Source organism: Chenopodium album, chromosome 5 (genome assembly GCF_948465745.1).
Source record: "Chenopodium album chromosome 5, dcCheAlbu1.1, whole genome shotgun sequence".
Lineage (NCBI taxonomy): Eukaryota > Viridiplantae > Streptophyta > Magnoliopsida > Caryophyllales > Amaranthaceae > Chenopodium > Chenopodium album.
In genome coordinates, this window is record NC_137838.1 from 52,299,153 (window position 1) to 52,319,114 (window position 19,962).

Here is a 19,962-nt window from a genome sequence, read left to right on the forward strand (position 1 = left end):
GATGAATGTACATCCAAGCAATTAAGGGTCTCTTTTGCTAGGCTATTAATTGAAGTGGATGTTACTATTCCTTTTCCTGGAAGTGTTTGGTGGAGAGTCCTGTAGGTGATCTGGTTGAGTAAAAGGATATATTTGAATGGGCTCCTCCTTTTTGTAAGAAGTGCAATAGGGTTGGAAACAAATATGAGCAGCTTGTAAAGCCTGAGGTTCAGAAAAAGGCTACAGCATGAAAGCAGTCTCACAAGGATCCTTCTAAGGTTTGGGTTCCTAAACAAGATTCTACTGTTCCTGATACTAGTATTCCTGCAGCTGCTGATATCTCTGTTCATGGCGTTGTGGTTATTACTCATGCCCCTGCTGCTTAACAGCATGATTCTCATGATTGGAGGGTTGTTGGTAGGAAGAACAAGAGTCATGGTGGTGCTCCTACTGTTAGTATGGGTAATTCTAACTCTTTCTTTTCTTTGGATAACAATACTTGTCTATTTCTTATTGGGGGTGATGGTAAACCCCCTCTAGGATCATTATTGTATTATCTTGGACCATAAGGGGTCTTAATGACCCTAGCAAAGTAGCTTATGTTAAGAAGCTGCGTGTTGAGCACTCTGTTGATGTCATTAGTATTCTTGAAACCAAGGTTAAAATTAAGAATTGGGTCAAGCTTCAGAAGAAATTTGGTATAGCTTGGTCATGGTTTTGCAATTATTCTCCTTCTCCTAAGGGCAGAATTTAGATTGGTTGGATGCAGGATAAGGTGAATCTGACTGTTCTTTCTTCTCATGAGTAGTGTATTCACAGTGCTATTGATTCTATTCACTCTCAGCATCAGGTTTTCTACACTTTTGTTTATGGGTTTCACTCTATTTATGATAGGTTGCCTCTTTTTAAGGAACTCTCTAATCTTGTGATTACTGGTTCTCCTTGGTTGATTATTAAAGTCTTTAATTATGTTCTTAATGATGGTGATAGGTTCAATGGAAACCCACCTTGTTACTGATTATTAGGTTAAGCATTTTGAGGATCTGGTTATGAATTTGAATTTGGATGAGATTAAGAGTTAAGGTTCTTTTTACTCGTGGAACAACCAATGAAATGGTGATATTAGAATTGCTACTAGGATTGATAGATAGCTTGCCAATCATGATTGGTTATAGTGTTACAATCATTTAGAGGCTCTTTATTTGCCTCCTAATTTATCTGATCATTGCCCTATTCTTATTGAGTTATATAAGCATCAATCAGAGAAAGGTAGGCCTTTCAGATTCTTGAATTGGCTTGTTTCTCATGCTGATTTTGGGTCAACTACTAGGGCTTGCTGGAATCAGGATGATGGCTCTTCTTCTATGATGAGTGTTTTGCTGAATTTAAAGTTTGTTAAGCAGGGGATTAAGGGTTTAAACATTAAGCACTTTGCTAATATTGTTGAGAAGATGGATGAAGCTCATTATTTATTATCTCAGATTCAAGATAAACTTGATGTTGATTTTGGTAATGCAGATTTGCACTCTCAGGAAGCTGATGCTATTTAGAATGTTAAGCATTGGAATAATATATAATAAAGCATTTACAAAAAGTAATAAAGGGTGGATTAGATCAAGCTTGGTGATTCTAACACTCAATATTTCTTCTTTGTAATGAAACAAAGGAAAAATAGGAACATGATTAATTCTATCTATACTGAAAATGGTGTCTTGCTCAAGGATCCTTATCTTGTTCAGAATGAGATTCTTGGGTTTTATACGGATTTGTTGGGGTCAAAGGCTACTTCTCTGCCTGCTATTGACCTTAGTAATATGAGATCTGGTAAGGAGCTGCCTATAAAGGCTATTGATATTCTTTCTGCTCCTATTAGTACTACTGAATACAATCATTCCCTTGCTATGATTGGCAATGATAAAGCTCCTGGGATTGATGGGTTTAATGCTGTCTTATTTAAGGAAGCTTAGTCTATTATTAAATAGGATGTTTATGTTGCTATCTTTGAATTCTTTAATCATTACCAGATTGCTAATCACTGGAATTGTATCACTATTACTCTTGTTCTAAAAGTGCAACACCCTTCTTATGTTAAAGACTATAGGCCATTTGCTTGTTGTACTATGGTTTATAAATTAATCTCCTAGGTTATCGCTAATAGACTTTCTCAAGTTGTTGGTTTTGTGATTGATGATGCCTAAGCTGTTTTCATTCCTGAAAAGCATATTGGTGATAACATTCTCCTTGCAACTGAGCTTATTAAAGGGTATCCTCATGTTCACATCACTCCTAGATGCATGTTGAAGATTGACTTAAGGAAGACCTATGATTCTGTAGAGTGGAGTTTTTTGCAAACTGTTCTTGTAGAGCTTGGTTTCCCTAACAAGGTGATAGGGTGGATTATTAAATGTGTTACTTCTATCTCCTACTTAGTTATGGTGAATGGCTTTCCCGCTAAGCCTTTCCATGCTAAGAAAGGGCTTAGACAAGGTGACCCTATGTCTCCATTCCTTTTTGCTATTTGTATGGAATATCTATCTAGATGCTTGGTGGAAATGATTATGAATCCTGATTTAACTTTCATCCCAGATGTGAAAAACTCAAGATTACTTACATGATGTTTGCTGATGATTTACTTCTCTTTGCTAGAGCTGATCCCATCTCTACTCAGCTTCTTTTTTAAGCCTTTTAGAAATTTCTAGTGCTTCTGGTTTGGCTGCTAATCTTAATAAAAGTGAGGTCTACTTTTGGGGTATTCTTAAGGCTAATATAATTCTCTTGCAAAATATCCTTGGAGTGGCTAAGGGTTCTCTTCCTTTTATATATCTTGGTGTCCCTCTGTCTTCTAAGAAGTTAACTACTGTTCATAAGGTGGATAAAGCTTACTATAAACATGATGTTGATATTGGTAATGCAGATTTGCACTCTTAGAAAGCTGATGCTATTTAGAATGTTAAGCATTGGAGTAATATTCATAAAATCATTTACAAGCAGAAATAAATGATGGATTGGATCAAGCTTGGTTATTCTAACATTCAATATTTCTTCTCTGTAATAAAACAAAGGAAAAATAGAAACATGATTAATTCTATCTATACTGAAAATGGTGTCTTTCTGAAGGATCCTGATCTTATTCATAATGAGATTCATGGGTTTTATACGGATTTGTTGGGGACAAAGGCTGCTTTCCTGCATGCTATTGACCTTAGTAATATGAGATCTGGTAAGCAGTTGACTATTGAGGCTATTTAAATTCTATCTGCTCCTATTAGCACTACTGAATACAATCATTCCCTTGCTATGATTGGCAATGATAAAGCTCCTGGGATTGATGGGATTAATGATGGCTTATTTAAGGAAGCTTGGTTTATTATTAAACAGGATGTTTATGTTGCTATCTTTGAATTCTTTAATCATTGCGAGATTGCTAATCACTGGAATTCTATCACTATTATTATTGTTCCAAAAGTGCAACACCCTTCTTATGTTAAAGACTATAAGCTAAATGCTTAATGTACTATGGTTTATAAATTTATTTCCTAGGTTATCACTAATAGACTTTCTCAGGTTGTTGGTTCTGTGATTGATGATGCCTAGGCTGGTTTTATTCCTGGCAAGCATATTGGTGATAACATCCTCCTTGCAACTGAGCTTATTAAGGGGTATCCTCATGATCACATCACTCCTAGATGTATGTTGAGGATTGAATTAAGGAAGACCTATGATTTTGTTGAGTGGAGTTTTTTTGGAAACTGTTCTTGCAGAGATTGGTTTCCCTAACAAGGTGATAGGGTGGATTATGAAATGTGTTACTTCTGTCTCCTACTTAGTTATGGTGAATGGTTTTCCCACTAAGCCTTTCCATGCTAAGAAAGGGCTTAGACAAGGTGACCCTATGTATCCCTTCCTTTTTGCTATTTGTATGGAATATCTATCAAGATGCTTGGTGGAAATGATTGTGAATCCTGATTTTTACTTTCATCCCAGATGTGAAAAACTCAAGATTACTTACATGATGTTTGCTGATGTTTTACTTCTCTTTGCTAGAGCTGATCCCATATCTATTCAACTTCTTTTTCAAGCCTTTCAAAAATTTCTAGTGCTTCTGGTATGGCTGCAAATCTTAATAAAAGTGAGTTCTACTTTGGGGGTATTCTTGAGGCTAACAGAATTCTCTTGCAGAACATCCTTGGAGTGGCTAGGGGTTTTCTTCCTTTTATATATCTTGGTGTCCCTCTGTCTTCTAAGAAGTTAACTACTGTTCAATGTAGGCCTTTGGTTGAAAAATTACTTCCAGAATTGAGTCCTGGACTGCAAGGAATCTCTCTTATCATGGATGGCTTCAACTTATTAAAATTATTTTGTTTGGCATTCAATCTTATTGGTCTCAGATTTTAATTTTGCCTAAAAAGATCCTTAAGGAGATTGAGTCTAAATTTAGGGTCTTTTTTTTTACTGGTAACATTGTCTATTCAAAGAAAGCCTCTGTATCTTGGCAGCAAACGGCTCATTCTAAGGTTTGTGGTGTCTGGAACATCACAATGCTCGATGATTGAAATAACGCAGCCATTTACAAAGTTCATTGGGATTTAGCTCACAAATCTGATAATATGTGGGTTAAATGAGTTCATATTTACTATTTCAAGAACAAAAACCTCTGGAATGCTCGTATTCCTAATAATTGTTCCTGGGTTTTTAAGAAGATTTTGGAGTGTAGAGAGCTTATTGATAGCATTGGTGGATGGGATGCTTTTATGCATAAAGGGAAGATGAGCATTGCCAAGTTGTATGCTAAGATCAGACCCCAAGCTCCTAAAGTGCCTTTGAGACTCCCAAGTGTCTTTTCATTACTTGGTTAGCTTTGATGAATAGGCTAGTTACTAAAGACAGATTGCTTTGTTGGCATATTCAATGTGATCTAGTTTGCTTTCTTTGCTAAGCTCAGAATGAAAGTGTCTCTCGCCTTTTCTTTGACTGCTCTTTTTCTAGCAGTATTTGGCAGCAAATTTTGAGGCTTCTGCAGTGCCAGAAATCTTGCTAGCAGTTTGAGCTGGAGCAACAGTGGGTTCTTCAATTTTACAGGAAATTTACTAAAAAAAAGGAAGGTGTATCTTATGTGCTTTACTAAAGTTGTTCATTGCATTTGGTTGTAGAGGAATTCAATGATGTTTACAGGTAGTTGTAAAATTGTTGCTACTTGTTTTAGGAATATAATTTTCAATGTTTCCTGTAGATGTAGTGATGAAGAGAGAAAATTTCCCTTGCTGTAAACTAGTTTTTGTTGTTTTACCTCTTTGTCTAGTCCTGATGTTTTTCTACAACCGAGTCTAGGAGGAGGCTTTTATTACTGTTATTGTTGCAGGCTGTCTGCTATTTGTATGTAGGTTACAGGTTGCTACTCCTGTTTCCTTGCCTTGTTCTATTGTTGTCAGGTCCTGGTTTCCATAAACCTTCCTAGAAGGTGGCGAGAAGCCTCAATCCAGTTTGTTCCTGTTTCTCCCTTGAACCCTTTCTAGAAGGTAGCTAGGGTAGTTACTGGAACTGTTTTTGGTGTTTGTTTGGCCCGTTTTCTTCAGTTCTTGTGGTGTTTTGTGCTAGTTATAACCTAGCTTTTGTTAGTTGTAACTTTTCTCTTTGGTAAAAAAATGATTTGTTTACCAAACAATAAAAAAAAAGTCAAACACCTTAAAATAAATCTTTTTGAGTAAAATGAGAGTCAAACACATTCAAACAAAGCTTTTTGAATCAAATAAAAGACAAACAAATTTAAACAAAGCTTTTTTAATCGAATGAAAGTCAAACGCATTTAATGAAGATAATTAAATCAAATGAAAGTCAAACACAGTCAAACAAATCATTTTTAATCAAATGAAATTAAACACATTCAAACAAAGCTTTTTTAATCGAATGAAAGTTAAATGCATTAAACAAAGCTAATTAAATCAAATAAAAGTCAAACACATTCAAACGAAGATTTTTAAACCAAATGAAAGTCAAACATATTCAAACAAAATTTTTTAAATCAAATGAAAGTCAAACATATTCAAACAAAACTTTTTGAATAAAAAAAAAGTCAAACACATTAAAACAAAGCTTTTTAAATAGAATGGAAGTCAAATGCATTCAACAAAGCTGAATGAATCATATGAAAGTCAAACACATTCAAACAAAGTTTTTTGAATCAAATGAAAGTTAAACACATTTAAAAAAAAGTTACACACATTTAAACAAAGCTTTTTTAGTATAATTAAAGTCAAATGCATTTAACGAAGCTAATCGAATCAAACGAAAGTCAAACACATTAAAATAAAGTTAATTAATTCAAATGAAAGTCAAACACATTCAAATAAATCTTTTTGAATAAAATGAAAGTCAAACACATTCAAACAAAGTTTTTTCAATTATATAAAACTAAAACACATTCAAACAAATCTTTTTAAATCGAATGAAAGTTAATAGCATTCAACAAAGCTAATTGAAAAAAATTAAAGTCAAACGCATTCTAAAAATTCTTTTTTGAATCAAATGAATATCATACACATTCAAACAAAGCTTTTTGAATCAAATGAAAGTCAAATACATTTAAACAAAGCTTTTTGAATCAAAATTAGTGAAACACATTCACTTTTTGAATCGAATGAAAGACAAATACATTCAATAAAGCTAATTGAATCAAATTAATGTCAAACACTTTCAAACAAAATTTTTTGAATCAAAGGAAAGTCAAACACATTCAAACAAATGTTTTTGAATCAAATAAAAGTCAAACATATTTAAACAATACTTTTTTAATCAAATTAAAGTCAAACACATTCGAATAAAACTTTTTGAACCAAATGAAAGTGATATGCATTCAATGAAGCTTTTTGAATCAAATAAAAGTAAAACTCACTCAAACAAAGCTTTTTTAATCGAATGAAATTCAAATGCATTCAATGAAGCTACGATCCAAATTTCAAGGGCAGTGCGGGTTGCCTGGCCTTGAAGTTTGGCTAAGCATGGGCATTACATTCTTCAGGCGATGGGCATCAAAGTTTAGTTGAGTTTTCTCCTGGTCAACCGCCTCAAGAAATGCTTTGTTCAATGCTTTTGACTTTTGTACGATTCAAAAAGCTTTGTTTGAATGTGTCTTACTTTCATTTGTTTAAAAAAGCTTTGTTTGAATGTGTGTAACTTTCATTTGATTCAAGATGTTTTGTTTGAATGTGTTTGACTTTCATTTGATTCAAAAACCTTCGTTTGAATGTGTTTGACTTATATTCGATTCAAAAAGCTTTGTTTTAATGTGTTTGACTTTCATTTGATTATAATTTTTATGTTTGAATGTGTTTGACTTTCATATGATTCAATTAGCTTCGTTGAATGCTTTTGACTTTTATTCGATTAAAAAAGATTTGTTTGAATGTGTGTGTCTGACTTTCATTTGATTCAAAAAAATTTGTTTGAATGTGTTTGACTTTCATTCGATTTAAAATGCTTTGTTTGAATGTGTTTAACTTTCATCTGATTCATTTAGCTTCGTTGAAAACTTTTAACTTTCATTCAATTCAAAAAGCTTTGTTTGAATCTGTTTAACTTTCATTTTATTTAAAAAGCTTTGTTTAAATGTGTTTGACTTTCATTCGATTAAAAAAGCTTTGTTTGAGTGTATTGGACTTTCATTTGATTCTTAAAGCTTTGTTTGAATGTGTTGACTTTTATCTGATTTAATTAGCTTTGTTGAATGACTTTCTTTTGAATAAAAAAGATTTATTTGACTGTTTTTTTACTTTCATTTGATTCAATTAGCTTTGAATTGAATTTATTTGACTTTCATTTGATTCAAAAAGCTTTTTTTTCGGTAAATAGAGATTTTATTACCAAAAGGAGAAAAAAGTTACAACCTACATCAAGCTAATTTGTAACAACCCATACACCAACAGACCATAAAGGCCACCAAACACCAAAAACAGTCCCTAGCTCTAACCTAGCCATCTTCTAGGAAGGGTTCTAGGAAGAACTAGAAACAAAACTACTAGACTCAAGAACTTAGGCACCTTTTAGGAAGGGTACTAAGAACAAGGACCAGACAAAGAAACTAAACAGAATACAAAAAGAATCTATAAGAACTATTAAACCTAAAAGCAACAAGGAAAATAATATCCTAATCAAATCAGTTCCAGTTTTGCAACTCCCTACAAACATCAAAGCATTTCTCTACAACCAAATGTTGTAAACCGTTTCAGAGAAACACATAGCAACAATTCTGCTTCTACTTTCAGTCTTCCTGCAATGTTTAGCAATCCAGTATTGCTCCTAAGAAAACCTAAGGACAGGTCTAGAGAAACCTAGAATCTGATGCAGTGAAGACCAAATTCCATTAGAATACCTGCAATCAAAAAATAAATGCTTCACTGTTTCATTATCTGCAGCACTGAAAAAATAATAAGGGTCACAAGTAATCTTCCATGACAGCAGTATGTCTTTAGTGACCAATCTGTCTAGAATAGCAAGCTAGGTGATAAATAAGCTCTTTGGTGAAGCCTAGTTGTTGCAAATAACTCTCTTCCAAGGAACTCTAGGTCCCTGTGGTTTAATGACACTGTACAACTTCTTGATTTGCATTTTTCCATTAACAATGACATTATTCCAACCACCAATATCATTCACAAGCATTCTTGAGGCAAGAATTTTCTTCAAAATCCATGAAGCTTTCTTAGGAATAGAAGTAGTCTAAATATCCTTTCCTGCAAAATAGTAGATATGCACCCATTTTACCCAAAAATCATCAAACTTAATAGCCAGATCCCAAAGAACCTTAGTTATAGCTGACTTGTTCCATTCTTCCAAGGAAGCAATATTCTAGCCCCCACAAGACCGGGGTAAGCATAAAAATTTCCAAGAAACTAAGGCTTTCTTAGTAGGGTTACTTTTCCCAGTCCATAAAAAACATCTAAATCTAGACTTCATTTCCTTTACAATCTTCTTTGGCAAAATGAAAATCTGAGCCCAAAAGGCTTGAATGCCAAAAAGAACACTTTTAATCAACTGTAATCTACCAGAGTAGGAGAGATTTTTGGTAGCCCAAGTATCAATTCTACAAGTAACTCTTTCAACTAAAGGCCTACACTAAGAAATAGTAAGCCTTTTAGAAGAAAGGGGGACACCAAGGTACTTAAAAGGCAAGGAACCATTAGCCATTCCCAGCACTTGCTCAAGATCAGTTTTCTCCTGTTCCAAAACACCACAAAAATGGGCATCACTTTTATCCAGATTTGCAAACAACCCAAAAGCTCCAGAAAATTTCTGGAAAGCTTGAATAAGAAGCTTAATAGACTTCAAATCAGCCCTAGCAAAGACCTGCAGATCATCAGCAAACATCAGATGAGTAACCCTAAGTTTTTCGCACCTAGGATGAAAATTAAAGTCTGGATTCTTAGTCATGTCCTACAAACATCTTGAAAGATACTTCGTACACAGAGCAACTAGGAAAGGGGACATAGGATCACCTTACGTTAAACCTTTATTAGCCATGAAAGGGACAAAAGGGTAGCTATTAATCATAATTGAGTAAGAGAAAGAAGTTATACATCCCATTATCCAGTTTATGACCCTATTAGGAAACCCCAACTCACCAAGCATTACCTCCAGAAAACTCCATTCCACAGAGTCATAAGCTTTCCTAAGGTCTATTTTCAACATAAATCTGGGAGTGACAAAATTGTGAGAATAGCCTTTAATCAACTTTATAGCTAACAGAATATTATCACCTATGTGTTTGCCTGGGATAAGCCCTGCATGATCTTCATTGACAATAGGTCCTATAACCTTTGCCAATCTAGTAGTAAAGACCTTAGAGATCAGTTTGTAGACTAGTGTACATCAAGCTACAGGCTTGTATTCCTTCACATACGAGGGGTTCTGAACAATTGGAACAAGAGTAATAGTGGTGCAGCTCCAGGACTTCTCTAACACAACAGAATGAAAGAACTCCAAAACAGCTTTATACACATCAGTTTAAATATGGTTCTAAGCTTGTTTGAAAAACACAGCATTGAACCCATCTATACCAGGGGCTTTGTCATCACTAATACCAGCTAATGCAAGATAAATTTTAGAGTGATAGATAGGGGTAGTAAGAATATCAATATCATCATAGGACAACTGATTCCCAGCCCTAACAACAACAATATCAACAGCTGGTAAAGTATTAGCAGCAGAACCTAAAAGAATTTGATAAAAACTGAGAATTTCAGCTTGAACCAAATCAGGATCTTTGAGCAAAACATCATCATTCGTGTAAATGTAATCAATTCTATTCCTATTCTGTCTTTACTTAAGAACAGAGAAAAAGTAGTGAGAATTAGAGTCTCTAAGCTTGATCCAATCCACTCTTGATTTCTGTTTCAAGATACTCTCATAAGTATTCATCCAATATTTCACCTTCTCAATTCCAACAGATTCTTGAGTTTGAAGAGAAGCATTAGTAATATCATCAACTAATTGAGATTGAACCTCAGCCAAAGAAAGCCTAGCCTCTTCTAGCCTGTCAGTGACCTTAGCAAAATGCTTAGTATTCAAGATTTTAAGACCAGTCTTGACATATTTTAGCTTCTTCCAAACCTGCAACATAGAGCTACCAGTAACAGGAACATCCCATGAGAAGACACAACCTCTTGAAAATCTTTATGAGAAGCAAGGCAATTCAAAAACCTGAAAGGTTTGCCTTTCCCATCAATAAAATTAACTATGTCCACAAGAACATGACAGTGATCAGAGAGAGAAGGAGGAAGATAGACAGCCTCAGTTTGACCATATGTCCTCAACCAAGCCTCATTAACCAAACCTCTATCAATTTTGGAAGCAGTCCTATCCATACCATGACCTTTATTTTTCCAAGAGTAGAATGAACCTTTACTATTGATCTCAACAAGTTCCAAGACATACACAAAGTCCTTGAAATCCTTAACCTCATAATTAGTAATTGGATTTCCATTGAACATATCCTCAGAAGCCAAAAAAGAATTAAAATCACCAATACAATGCCAAGGCAATTGAATATTACCTAAAGCCTTAATGCCAGCCCACATAGGAGACCTATGCTGAATAGAGTGAAGACCATACACAAGGGTACTAGCAATTTGGTGTTGTTGATCCTTAGTAGTGATAACAACATGAAGAAATTTCTCAGCAACTGTTATTACATCAAGAGAGACAACATTAGGTTTCCATCCAACCCATATCCTTCCTTTAGGAGAAAAAGAATAGTTGCAAATCCAACTCCAATCCTTACAAATTTTTTTTCCACAGCATCAAATTTATGCAGTTTAACTTTAGTTTCCAGAATAGCAATAACATCAATTAAGTGATCACTAAGAGACAGCTTAACTGCAGTTACTTTATTGGGGTCATTAAGGCCCCTAATATTCTAGGTTGTAATAATCATGGCACTAGAGGGGGATTACCATCACCCCCGATAGGAATAGAAGCCACCTCATCAGCCATTAAGACATTATAAGCATTAACCCTAGTAATCACATGCTGTGATTTCCTAGAAGTCTGAGACTTGGTCTTTTTTCCCACCAATCTTCACCCATCTTCAGAATTGACCAATTCATTGTCTTGAGCAGGAGTAGTCATGGGTGGATCAGCAGGTTTAGTTCCATTTTGTTGAGTAGTTACAACAGCAGGCTTAGTTTTAGGCTTAGTTGCCTTAGGAGCAGAGCAATCATGGCCAACCTTATCACATTTCTTGCAAATTGGAGGCCTCCATTCAAAATGAACCTTTGGCTCAATAGTATCACCAGTTGGTCCCTCAACCCAGAAAGAATCAGGCAAGACCTTAGTCACATCAATTTCAACAAGAATCCTAGCAAAGGACACCCTAAGGTTCCTAGAAGTACACTCATCTACACAAATGGGCACACCCAATAGACTACTAATTTTACTAAGGGTATTAGTTACCCAGCAGTTCAAGGGCAAATTTGGGAGCTTAACCCATAAAGGGATTGTTCTGAGCACTTTAGAGTGAAAATCAAACTTCTCGCTCCATGATTTCACAACAAGTTGTTTCCCATAAAATATATGTGTCCTAGAGCACAACAATGTATTTACAATAGCTGTAGAATGCAAATTGATGATAAAATAACCATCATCATGCCAGAAGATTTCTGGTTTTTCAAAATCACTCCAATTCTGAGCTATAAACCTATGAATGATGAGTGGCATTTATGCCACTCTTTTATCCTTTTTCTCAGAGGATTATCCCCTCATTTGCACTTGTTTGGCCCTTTTTCTAAGCATTTTTACTTAGTTTTGCTTCCTCTTTTCTTTTCTCCCTTATCTTCCCTTCTCTTAGTCTTCTCGCTTTCTTTTTATTTTGATTTCCATGCTTTGGTTTCGTTGGTATTATGTGCCGAAAGAAGGAGGATATAAAGAAGCCAAGCCAATTGTTGTGCGCGGGGTGCTGTGCGGCTTCTGTGCGTGCGCGCATGTTAGGCTGTGCGGGCGCGCAACCCTGTCAGAACCCGCACAACCAGACAGAAGAAACAGAGCCTAACCAGAGAGTTTCCGCGACCTTGTGTGCAACTTATGTGCCGGCGCACACACCTGATGCGCAGGCGCGCTTATTTTCCCCGTACCCTCAAAGTTGCGGCCGCGCACTACGCTGAGAGGGCACACACACCCATTGCGCGGGCGCGCATATGTCGTGTGCGGGCGCGCACGGCTTGGTTTCCGATTTATTTGCGCCTTATTTTCCAAGTCTCTTTCTTTTAGGGGGAGCCACATATATATAGACGAGACTTTTTGTAATAGAAAAGACTTAGCACTAATTCCATATAACATTAGCCTAATCTAGAGAGAGAAAATAGATTGTTATTCAAGCTTCCTTTTTTGTATTCAACTTTGCTCAAGCTTTAATCTTCCATCAATCAAGCAAGTATCCAAGTTTTCATCTTTCTTTAATCCTTTCTTTAGTAATCTCTTCTCCTTTCCTTTAATATTATTTATTTGTTTTATTGTTACTTATTTTTGTCAATCTTATTAGTTAATGTATTTATTATTGATTTCATATATTTCAATCATGTTTTGTTTTGAGTTTCTTGTATTTATTTCTAGTTTTGATATTATGTTTAATCTCCCTTCTCTAGGATAAACTTTTTGCTAGGGGAAGGGGGTGGAAGATATGATTTGATATTAGATAAATGATGATGGTTGGATTGAACTTATGTCATATATTGATGAAAGACATGATTTTTATTAGCTTGGGATTATTGTTGCACTCCTTTTGATGTTTTCTAGTTTAAATGCATGAAAGTGATTTGAACTAGATTAGGATCACCTCTGTTTTAATAATTGCATGAGAATGAGTTATTGATGTGGAGTTTTTATGGATTGTGCTTCTTTATTCTCTTGATTTTATTGTAACTAATAGGATGCATGAGAATGATCCTGATTAGTGTAGACCTCTTTCATTGATTTGCCTAGACTATTGCGTGAGAATAAATTGTTTAGGTAGAACCTTGTGGTCTTTGGCATATGTTTCATGATAATCACCATTATTCTCCTCTTTCTAATCATATTAGACACTCCCGTATCCCTAGCTAGCGTCATTTTTTATTGATTTTAATCATCATTTTCTTGCTTACTTGTAGTTTTAGTGTTTTACTCAACAAAACCAACAAAACAATCCCCTTTTCACTCTTGCATTAGTGATATTTGATGTTGAATTAGCGTGCTTCCCTAGTGGTTCGACCCTTTACTTGCCACTAACTAGTTTGGTGTAGGTTTAGGTATTATAAATGATTAATTTGGTTAGGGTGGTAGCATAACGACCTATCTATCCCGTAATCAAATTTTGGCATCGTTGTTGGGGACTAAGGCATTCTTTAGTTTGTGTTGATTAGATTAGCTAGGTTCTTGTATATTATTTGATTTTGTTTGCTTTTCTTTGTTCTTTGTATAAAAATGGCATGCTTATCTTTTCCTCAATTTGATGGTGAACCCTTCTATGCTTACTTTGAAAGACTAGATGGTTTTCTTAGTTACCATGGGTGTTCTCTTAGTGATGCTTGTGGTATAGCTTATTGAGGCATGAATGAGTATACTAGGGGAATGGTTGAGGACATGAATATTGGTAGATTTTGTCATTTGTCTATGAATGATGCTTGGGATTTCTTTACATGGCTTGCTAGGGATTCTTTAGATAGAGAATCTCATGTTTCTTATTTTGATTCTCAATGCCAAGATTCTTTTAATTTTTGCATTAATTCTCTTGATACTTCTTATGTGCCTTGTGATGATCCAAGTATGCAAATTGACACCTTTCCCCCTTATGCTCATTTTGATAATGTGCTATTTGACTTTATTCGTGAACCTCAACCCGATAACATTGATGCCCAAATTCTCTCTCAAATGCAATATCTCACCCAACAACTCCAAGAGCATCAGGAGGAACAAAAATTGAGAGAAGTGAGGCTTGCCCAAGTGATGATTTCTATGTTTGATTTAGATGGACGTGAGGCACCTCACTTGGAGTGTGAGAGTGTTGTTGAGGATGATGTAGGGCAAGGGTGTGAAGGTGAGGGGAAATTTTCTTGTGATGAGAGGATTTTTGAGGATTTTGATCCTTTTCATTCCCCATTTGATCTTGAATGCCATCCTTCCCCTTATTCACCCCCTTTGAGAGCTTCCCTTGGTGAGGATGTGAGTGAGCCATATTCATGTTTGAATGAGGGATTTCATGAGGATGATGATGGTGAGTTTGAGAAATCAAGAGAGATTGAGAGTCCCTTGAGTGATGGTGGAAGAGTTGTGCATGAAGAAAATGTCGATTTTAAGGTTTCCAACCCCCTTCCCTATCTTGATGAGTCCACTTTGCATGATGGTGACCCTTGTATCCATGAGTCTTTGGACTCATTTGATGTTATGGCTAGTATGTTAATTGAAGGTGTAACAAAACATTATAGCCTTTTGAGAGAGTTCATTGGCAATGCTTCATGGGAAAGGGATGAGTTTAAGAGAAAAATTTATCCTTTCATGCATGGTTTAGAGACTCTAGGCTTTGAGGATCTTGAGGGAGTTGTTGTTCATCGTTGTGATAGAGAGGAGGATGAGGTTATTTCTATTGGAAAGTTTTTGTTTGAGGGAGATTCGAGTCATGAGTGTTCTTTTGAGGATTCTATGATTGATTTTCATGCCCTCATTAGTGATGTGGGGCTTTGTGAGACCCTTGTTTCTCCTCCCTTACCTCATGTCCCTTTCTCAAGGAAATTTGACCACATCTCCTACTACCCAATGTTCCTCCCTTCTTTTGTCAAAGAGCCTATTGAGGACCTTCTCTTGTTTGATGAGACTCTTCCTTTTCATTCTCCTATTATTGAGGAAATGGGTGATTATGCCACCCATAAAGATTTTGAGGAGGTTTTGCCATTTTATTCTTTTCATTCTCCTTTGTTTGAATGTGTTGACACCTATAAATGTCTTCCCAAAACCAAACCCGATGATGAACAACGTTTCACTGCCATTATTGGACGAGTTGACTATTTTATCTTTGGAGAGCTTAAATCCATACTTACATTCAATACATTTCATAAACCAATTCATTTCCTAGCTCATTTCCCTACACCATAACTTGTTTTCCTCTTTTTGTGTCCACATCATAAAACCGAGAGAAATTGATTTGTTTTCCCAATAATTTGTACCTGATTATTATTTGGTTGGATAGGCCCTGAAATAAGCTTTTCAACCATATATCATAAGCCCAATTTCGATTTAAAAAGAAATGAAGACATGAGCAAAATACTACACTCGGCCACAAACCGACACCCTTCTTCTAAACTTGCCATATCTTAAAATAAACAAATGATTTGACTTGATTCAAATTGGGTTGGAAAGTAGACTTGATATTCTTTCCTATGATATATTATATTCTTTATTCCAAGTTACGGATCAAAAGTTATCATGGTTTTAAAAACGCATAAAAAACTAGAATTACCACGCACAATGTAAGAACGCCGCGTCATAAGAAAAACTGACGTGTCACGGTGCCTATTGCCGTGACATGGTACGTGTTTCCGTGACACGATATTTCTTAACGTGTCACAATGCTTTTTCCGTGTATTCTCCACATTTTCTCGCGCGCTTATGAATCTGGACGCAATTTGAAAATACTGTACACCGCGACACGGCATTGTGTACATGCCACGATGGAAAGTACCATGCCACGGTGCCCATCTTGTGACACGGGATTACTCCGTGTAACTAATAAATGCGTTTTATCTTATGTAGTTTGTTTTATGTCCCGCGTCATACCAATTTGTCCTGCGTCACACTAATTTTCCCCGTCTCACGGCATATTTTGCCGTGTCGCGGCGTCCTCTTCCGTGTCGCAGCAACTTCTACTGTGTCACAGTGCCCAAAAACTAGGGTTTTAATCTTTTGTAGGGTTCCGTGTGAGCCCCTACTCATTTCCTTTATGAATACCTTCCTCCTTCCTGTAGTTTGGGGCATCAACTCATTCTCTCTTCCTCTCCTTTAACCAAAAAATCATTATCTTCTCTCTCTCTCTGATATTCTAAGCCTTAAACCTTTATTCTTAATTACACCATTCTTCCCTTAAGCACTCCAAGGAGTCCATACTCGACCTGAGGTTCAGTCCTTAAACCAAGGTGTGAAATTTACATATAACTAACGGTTTGGACCTAATCAACTTTACATTTATTTAATTTAATTTCCATTTGATTTATATTTTTTATTGAAGTTTCTAATAATTTATTCATGATGTAGCAATTTAAAGGAACGCGCGGAATGTGAGTAATTAATTAATTAATTACTTATTTTATTTTAAAATTGCTAGTATCATGATTAGGTTTATTATTATTATTTGATTTGACTAACGATATTATTGTTGAATTGCTTCCATTATTAATATTTATTCTGTTATTATTATTTATCACCATAATGCATGTTTAAAGGGAATATGTAATTGAATATCACGCCTAATAATATAATTTGGACGACCGATTTAAGTTTCTTTTTAATCTTGCTATTAATTCAAGTGATAACTGTAGGGAATATTTCAAGCATTAATCCCTAGCTTGAACCCCACTGTGATCATACACTAAAGTACGGTGGCGTCCAAAGGGAAGGAAGCTAGAGCAAAAGAGTCGCCAACAAGTTTTTTAGGAACTTGTAAACCGTTCACGAGGTGAAGGTTAAACCCCTTAACGATCCAAGAGATTGTCGACTCCATAAGGTCTTTAACCAAATAGGGTTCGGGGATGAAGGTACAAATCCAACCTAAAAGAGATTGAGCCTGCCCTAATAATAGGCCTCCACTTTATCCTGATCGTATTCATGTGCGCTTTCTGACTATTATGCAATCAATAGGTTTAACCTTAAACCTGTTTATCTATGTTGGTTGAATATTAATGCACAAATAAATCTATTATTGGCGATCACTTAAATTATAACAAAATTAACCCTAAACAAGATTATTAATTATCTTATATAAGCGTGATTACAAGTACAAATTCCCTTTAAACATGCATAAAAGGTGTGATAAAGAAATAACAATAAAAATCAAGCAACATAATAAATAATCATCATAATAATAATTATAATAATCATAATCATAATAATAGCAAGACCCTAGGCATGATACTAACAAGATTAATAACAAACCCTAGCATGTCACTAAGCAATAAAAATCAAAACTTTAACCCTAACATGATACTAACATGAATATTAGGAAGAACATAAAAGGCATCATACTTTTAATCATACTTGATATTAAAGTTACCCTAGACATGATACTAGGAATATCATAATAACAACCTAAGCATGATTTCTACATAATATCAATAAAACCATTAAAGTACTTACTTGGATGCCTCGTACCTCTTTCTAAAAACAAAATACACACGTTAGTAACTTCAAGGAAAAAAATAAAACTGATAAGTGCATAATATACCATATTTTTAGTCCCTAATATTAGTCTTATAATCGTTTTCTATTATTTATTTTATGAATTTAGTCCATTTAATATTTATAGTTCTTATTTTATGTTAGTATTTTATTTTATAACTATTTTATAATAAGTGATACTTAATATTATGTTGTGTGTTTTTGGTAGGAAAATAAAAGGAGTATTAATTAGACTTGGAAGAATGAAGCCCATATGTACTACTCCAACAATTCAAGTATCACGTGCCAAATCAAGAAGCAAAGAAAACAAAATGAAAAGAAAGAAAAAAAAAGGGATAAGAAGAAAAGGAGTAAAGATGCGTGGTATAGGGGAAATTAGCAACCTGACATTATCAAATCTCATCCCCAAAACAAGAGTTGCTATTCTCCTCCGTAATTCACGAAAAGTCATGAATAAGATCAAAATTTATCCTACTCTACAATTCTATCCCTTCAAACCCAGAAAACCTAGGTTGTTTTCGGTTATAAAAACACCCAATTATTCCCTCAAAAACACACACACACAACTACAACCAAAAGAAATCATAGACTAAATCAAGTTCGTGATTGAGCAACTGGACGAGGAGACCGCCATTGGAGGAGGGCTTAGTCTCGAACCCAAGGTAGAACGAGAGCCACGACAATTCGCGGGGCTGAATCCGGGTCTTGTACGGAGTTCTTGGGCATATAATTCATAAGTTCTTCTCGTACTTATTGTTCTCAATTGCTATTCTTTCAATATGATTTAGTACTTTGTCAGATTTACATTGTTAGTATGATAGATTAGTTTGTTTGGATAATATTATCTACTTTGAGTAATTTAGCAATTCAATTGTTATTTGGACTTGCTTGTGTCTCATTGATTAAATTACGATTATGCATATTACTAGGGAGTGTATGATTGTTAATTATTGTTAACTATGTGGTTTGGTTTAGTCTAGACTGTATAGTCAAGTAACTCCTAATTTACCCTAAGTCTGCGATTATGATTTTGGTATAAATTAGAAAGTGAGTTCAATCTGATTATTTTAAGCATTTATATGATTAGAGTAATTAGGACTACTTATGTCTCCTAGATATTAAAGCTCCCAATATTAATTAAGGCAAGTTGCGATTATATTTGTGTTAATTAAGTTGGTTTAGAATCGATTTCGGCTTAGTTCAAAATTGGTTTAAAATAAGGGAAGACGGGGAGCCTTTGTTGCCAAAGTGTCTACAATTAGTCTAATAATATCAATTAACTAATTTCTTAAAGTCGACTATCTATTGAATTAATGCTTAAATCTGGCAAAGGTGAGAGTTAAATGGATCAGTTGTGTCGTCTATTGTAAATAGTAGATTAGTATTGTTAGTATTTATTTAGTTTGGTTACTAGTTCTATTTTAAACCCCCCATCACATGTAAATAGTCTAAATAGTTATTGTATTTTACGAGTTACTTGAGTATAGTAGATTGACAATCTCTTCGTGGGTTCGACCCTTACTTACCCTTGCTACTAGTTTTTAATATTTTGGAAGGTTAAGTTAGGTAATTTATTAATTAATTTTATATCCTTGCTGCTGTATTCACATTTAGTGATATTGTTTTGTGTTGGTTGGTGTTTTTCTCTTGGAATATTTGTTGTTTACAGGTTGATAAAAATTTTTGTTTTGTCCTAATTTAGGGGAAATGCTGTCAAAATTTACACTTATGCTATTTTGTCTTAGACATCATATTCTATTGTCTTTAAAAAAAAAAAAAAAAAATATCAGCTTGTACAGTAGAAAATCCAAACCAATTAACAAAATAAACCATATCTCTTTAAGCTTAATTTTCTTTTGAAAATTATTTTAGTGTCACAATTAACAAGAATGGATCATGATACAAACACAAGAATTTAGCACCTTCATTAACCATTCAATCATACCGCTTCTTTCCCCTAAGTTTAAATTCACCTTGAAGATGCTCAACCATTTTAGCTCTAGCCTCACTTCAATTTGATGACCCTCGTCAAGACTTGGACAAAATCTAACCCTCCACCGTTAAGAGATCAATAGTGCA

General features: G+C 34.9%; 1 protein-coding gene across 1 annotated transcript; it reads right to left on the reverse strand.

Moving 5' to 3' along the window:
- Positions 1–9,084: 9,084 nt before the first annotated feature.
- On the reverse strand, positions 9,085–11,460 carry LOC145632895 (uncharacterized). The gene is made up of 7 exons (XM_081685222.1): positions 11,421–11,460; positions 10,629–11,203; positions 10,399–10,578; positions 10,026–10,281; positions 9,869–9,923; positions 9,601–9,793; positions 9,085–9,315 (listed from the first exon to the last, which is right to left on the reverse strand). Exons 1-7 carry the CDS (start codon positions 11,458–11,460, stop codon positions 9,085–9,087), a joined length of 1,530 nt encoding a protein of 509 aa, XP_081541348.1.
- Positions 11,461–19,962: the final 8,502 nt, after the last annotated feature.

Coding starts and splice junctions, on each gene's coding strand:
- LOC145632895 (XM_081685222.1), bottom strand. CDS start 11,460: ATGGCTGATGAGGTGGCTTCTATTCCTATCGGGGGTGATG. Junction 11,204..11,420: donor TATTCCTATCGGGGGTGATG/GTAATCCCCCTC, acceptor TTTCTCCTAAAG/GAAGGATATGGGTTGGATGG. Junction 9,924..10,025: donor TAGTGATGACAAAGCCCCTG/GTATAGATGGGT, acceptor CTGTTGTGTTAG/AGAAGTCCTGGAGCTGCACC.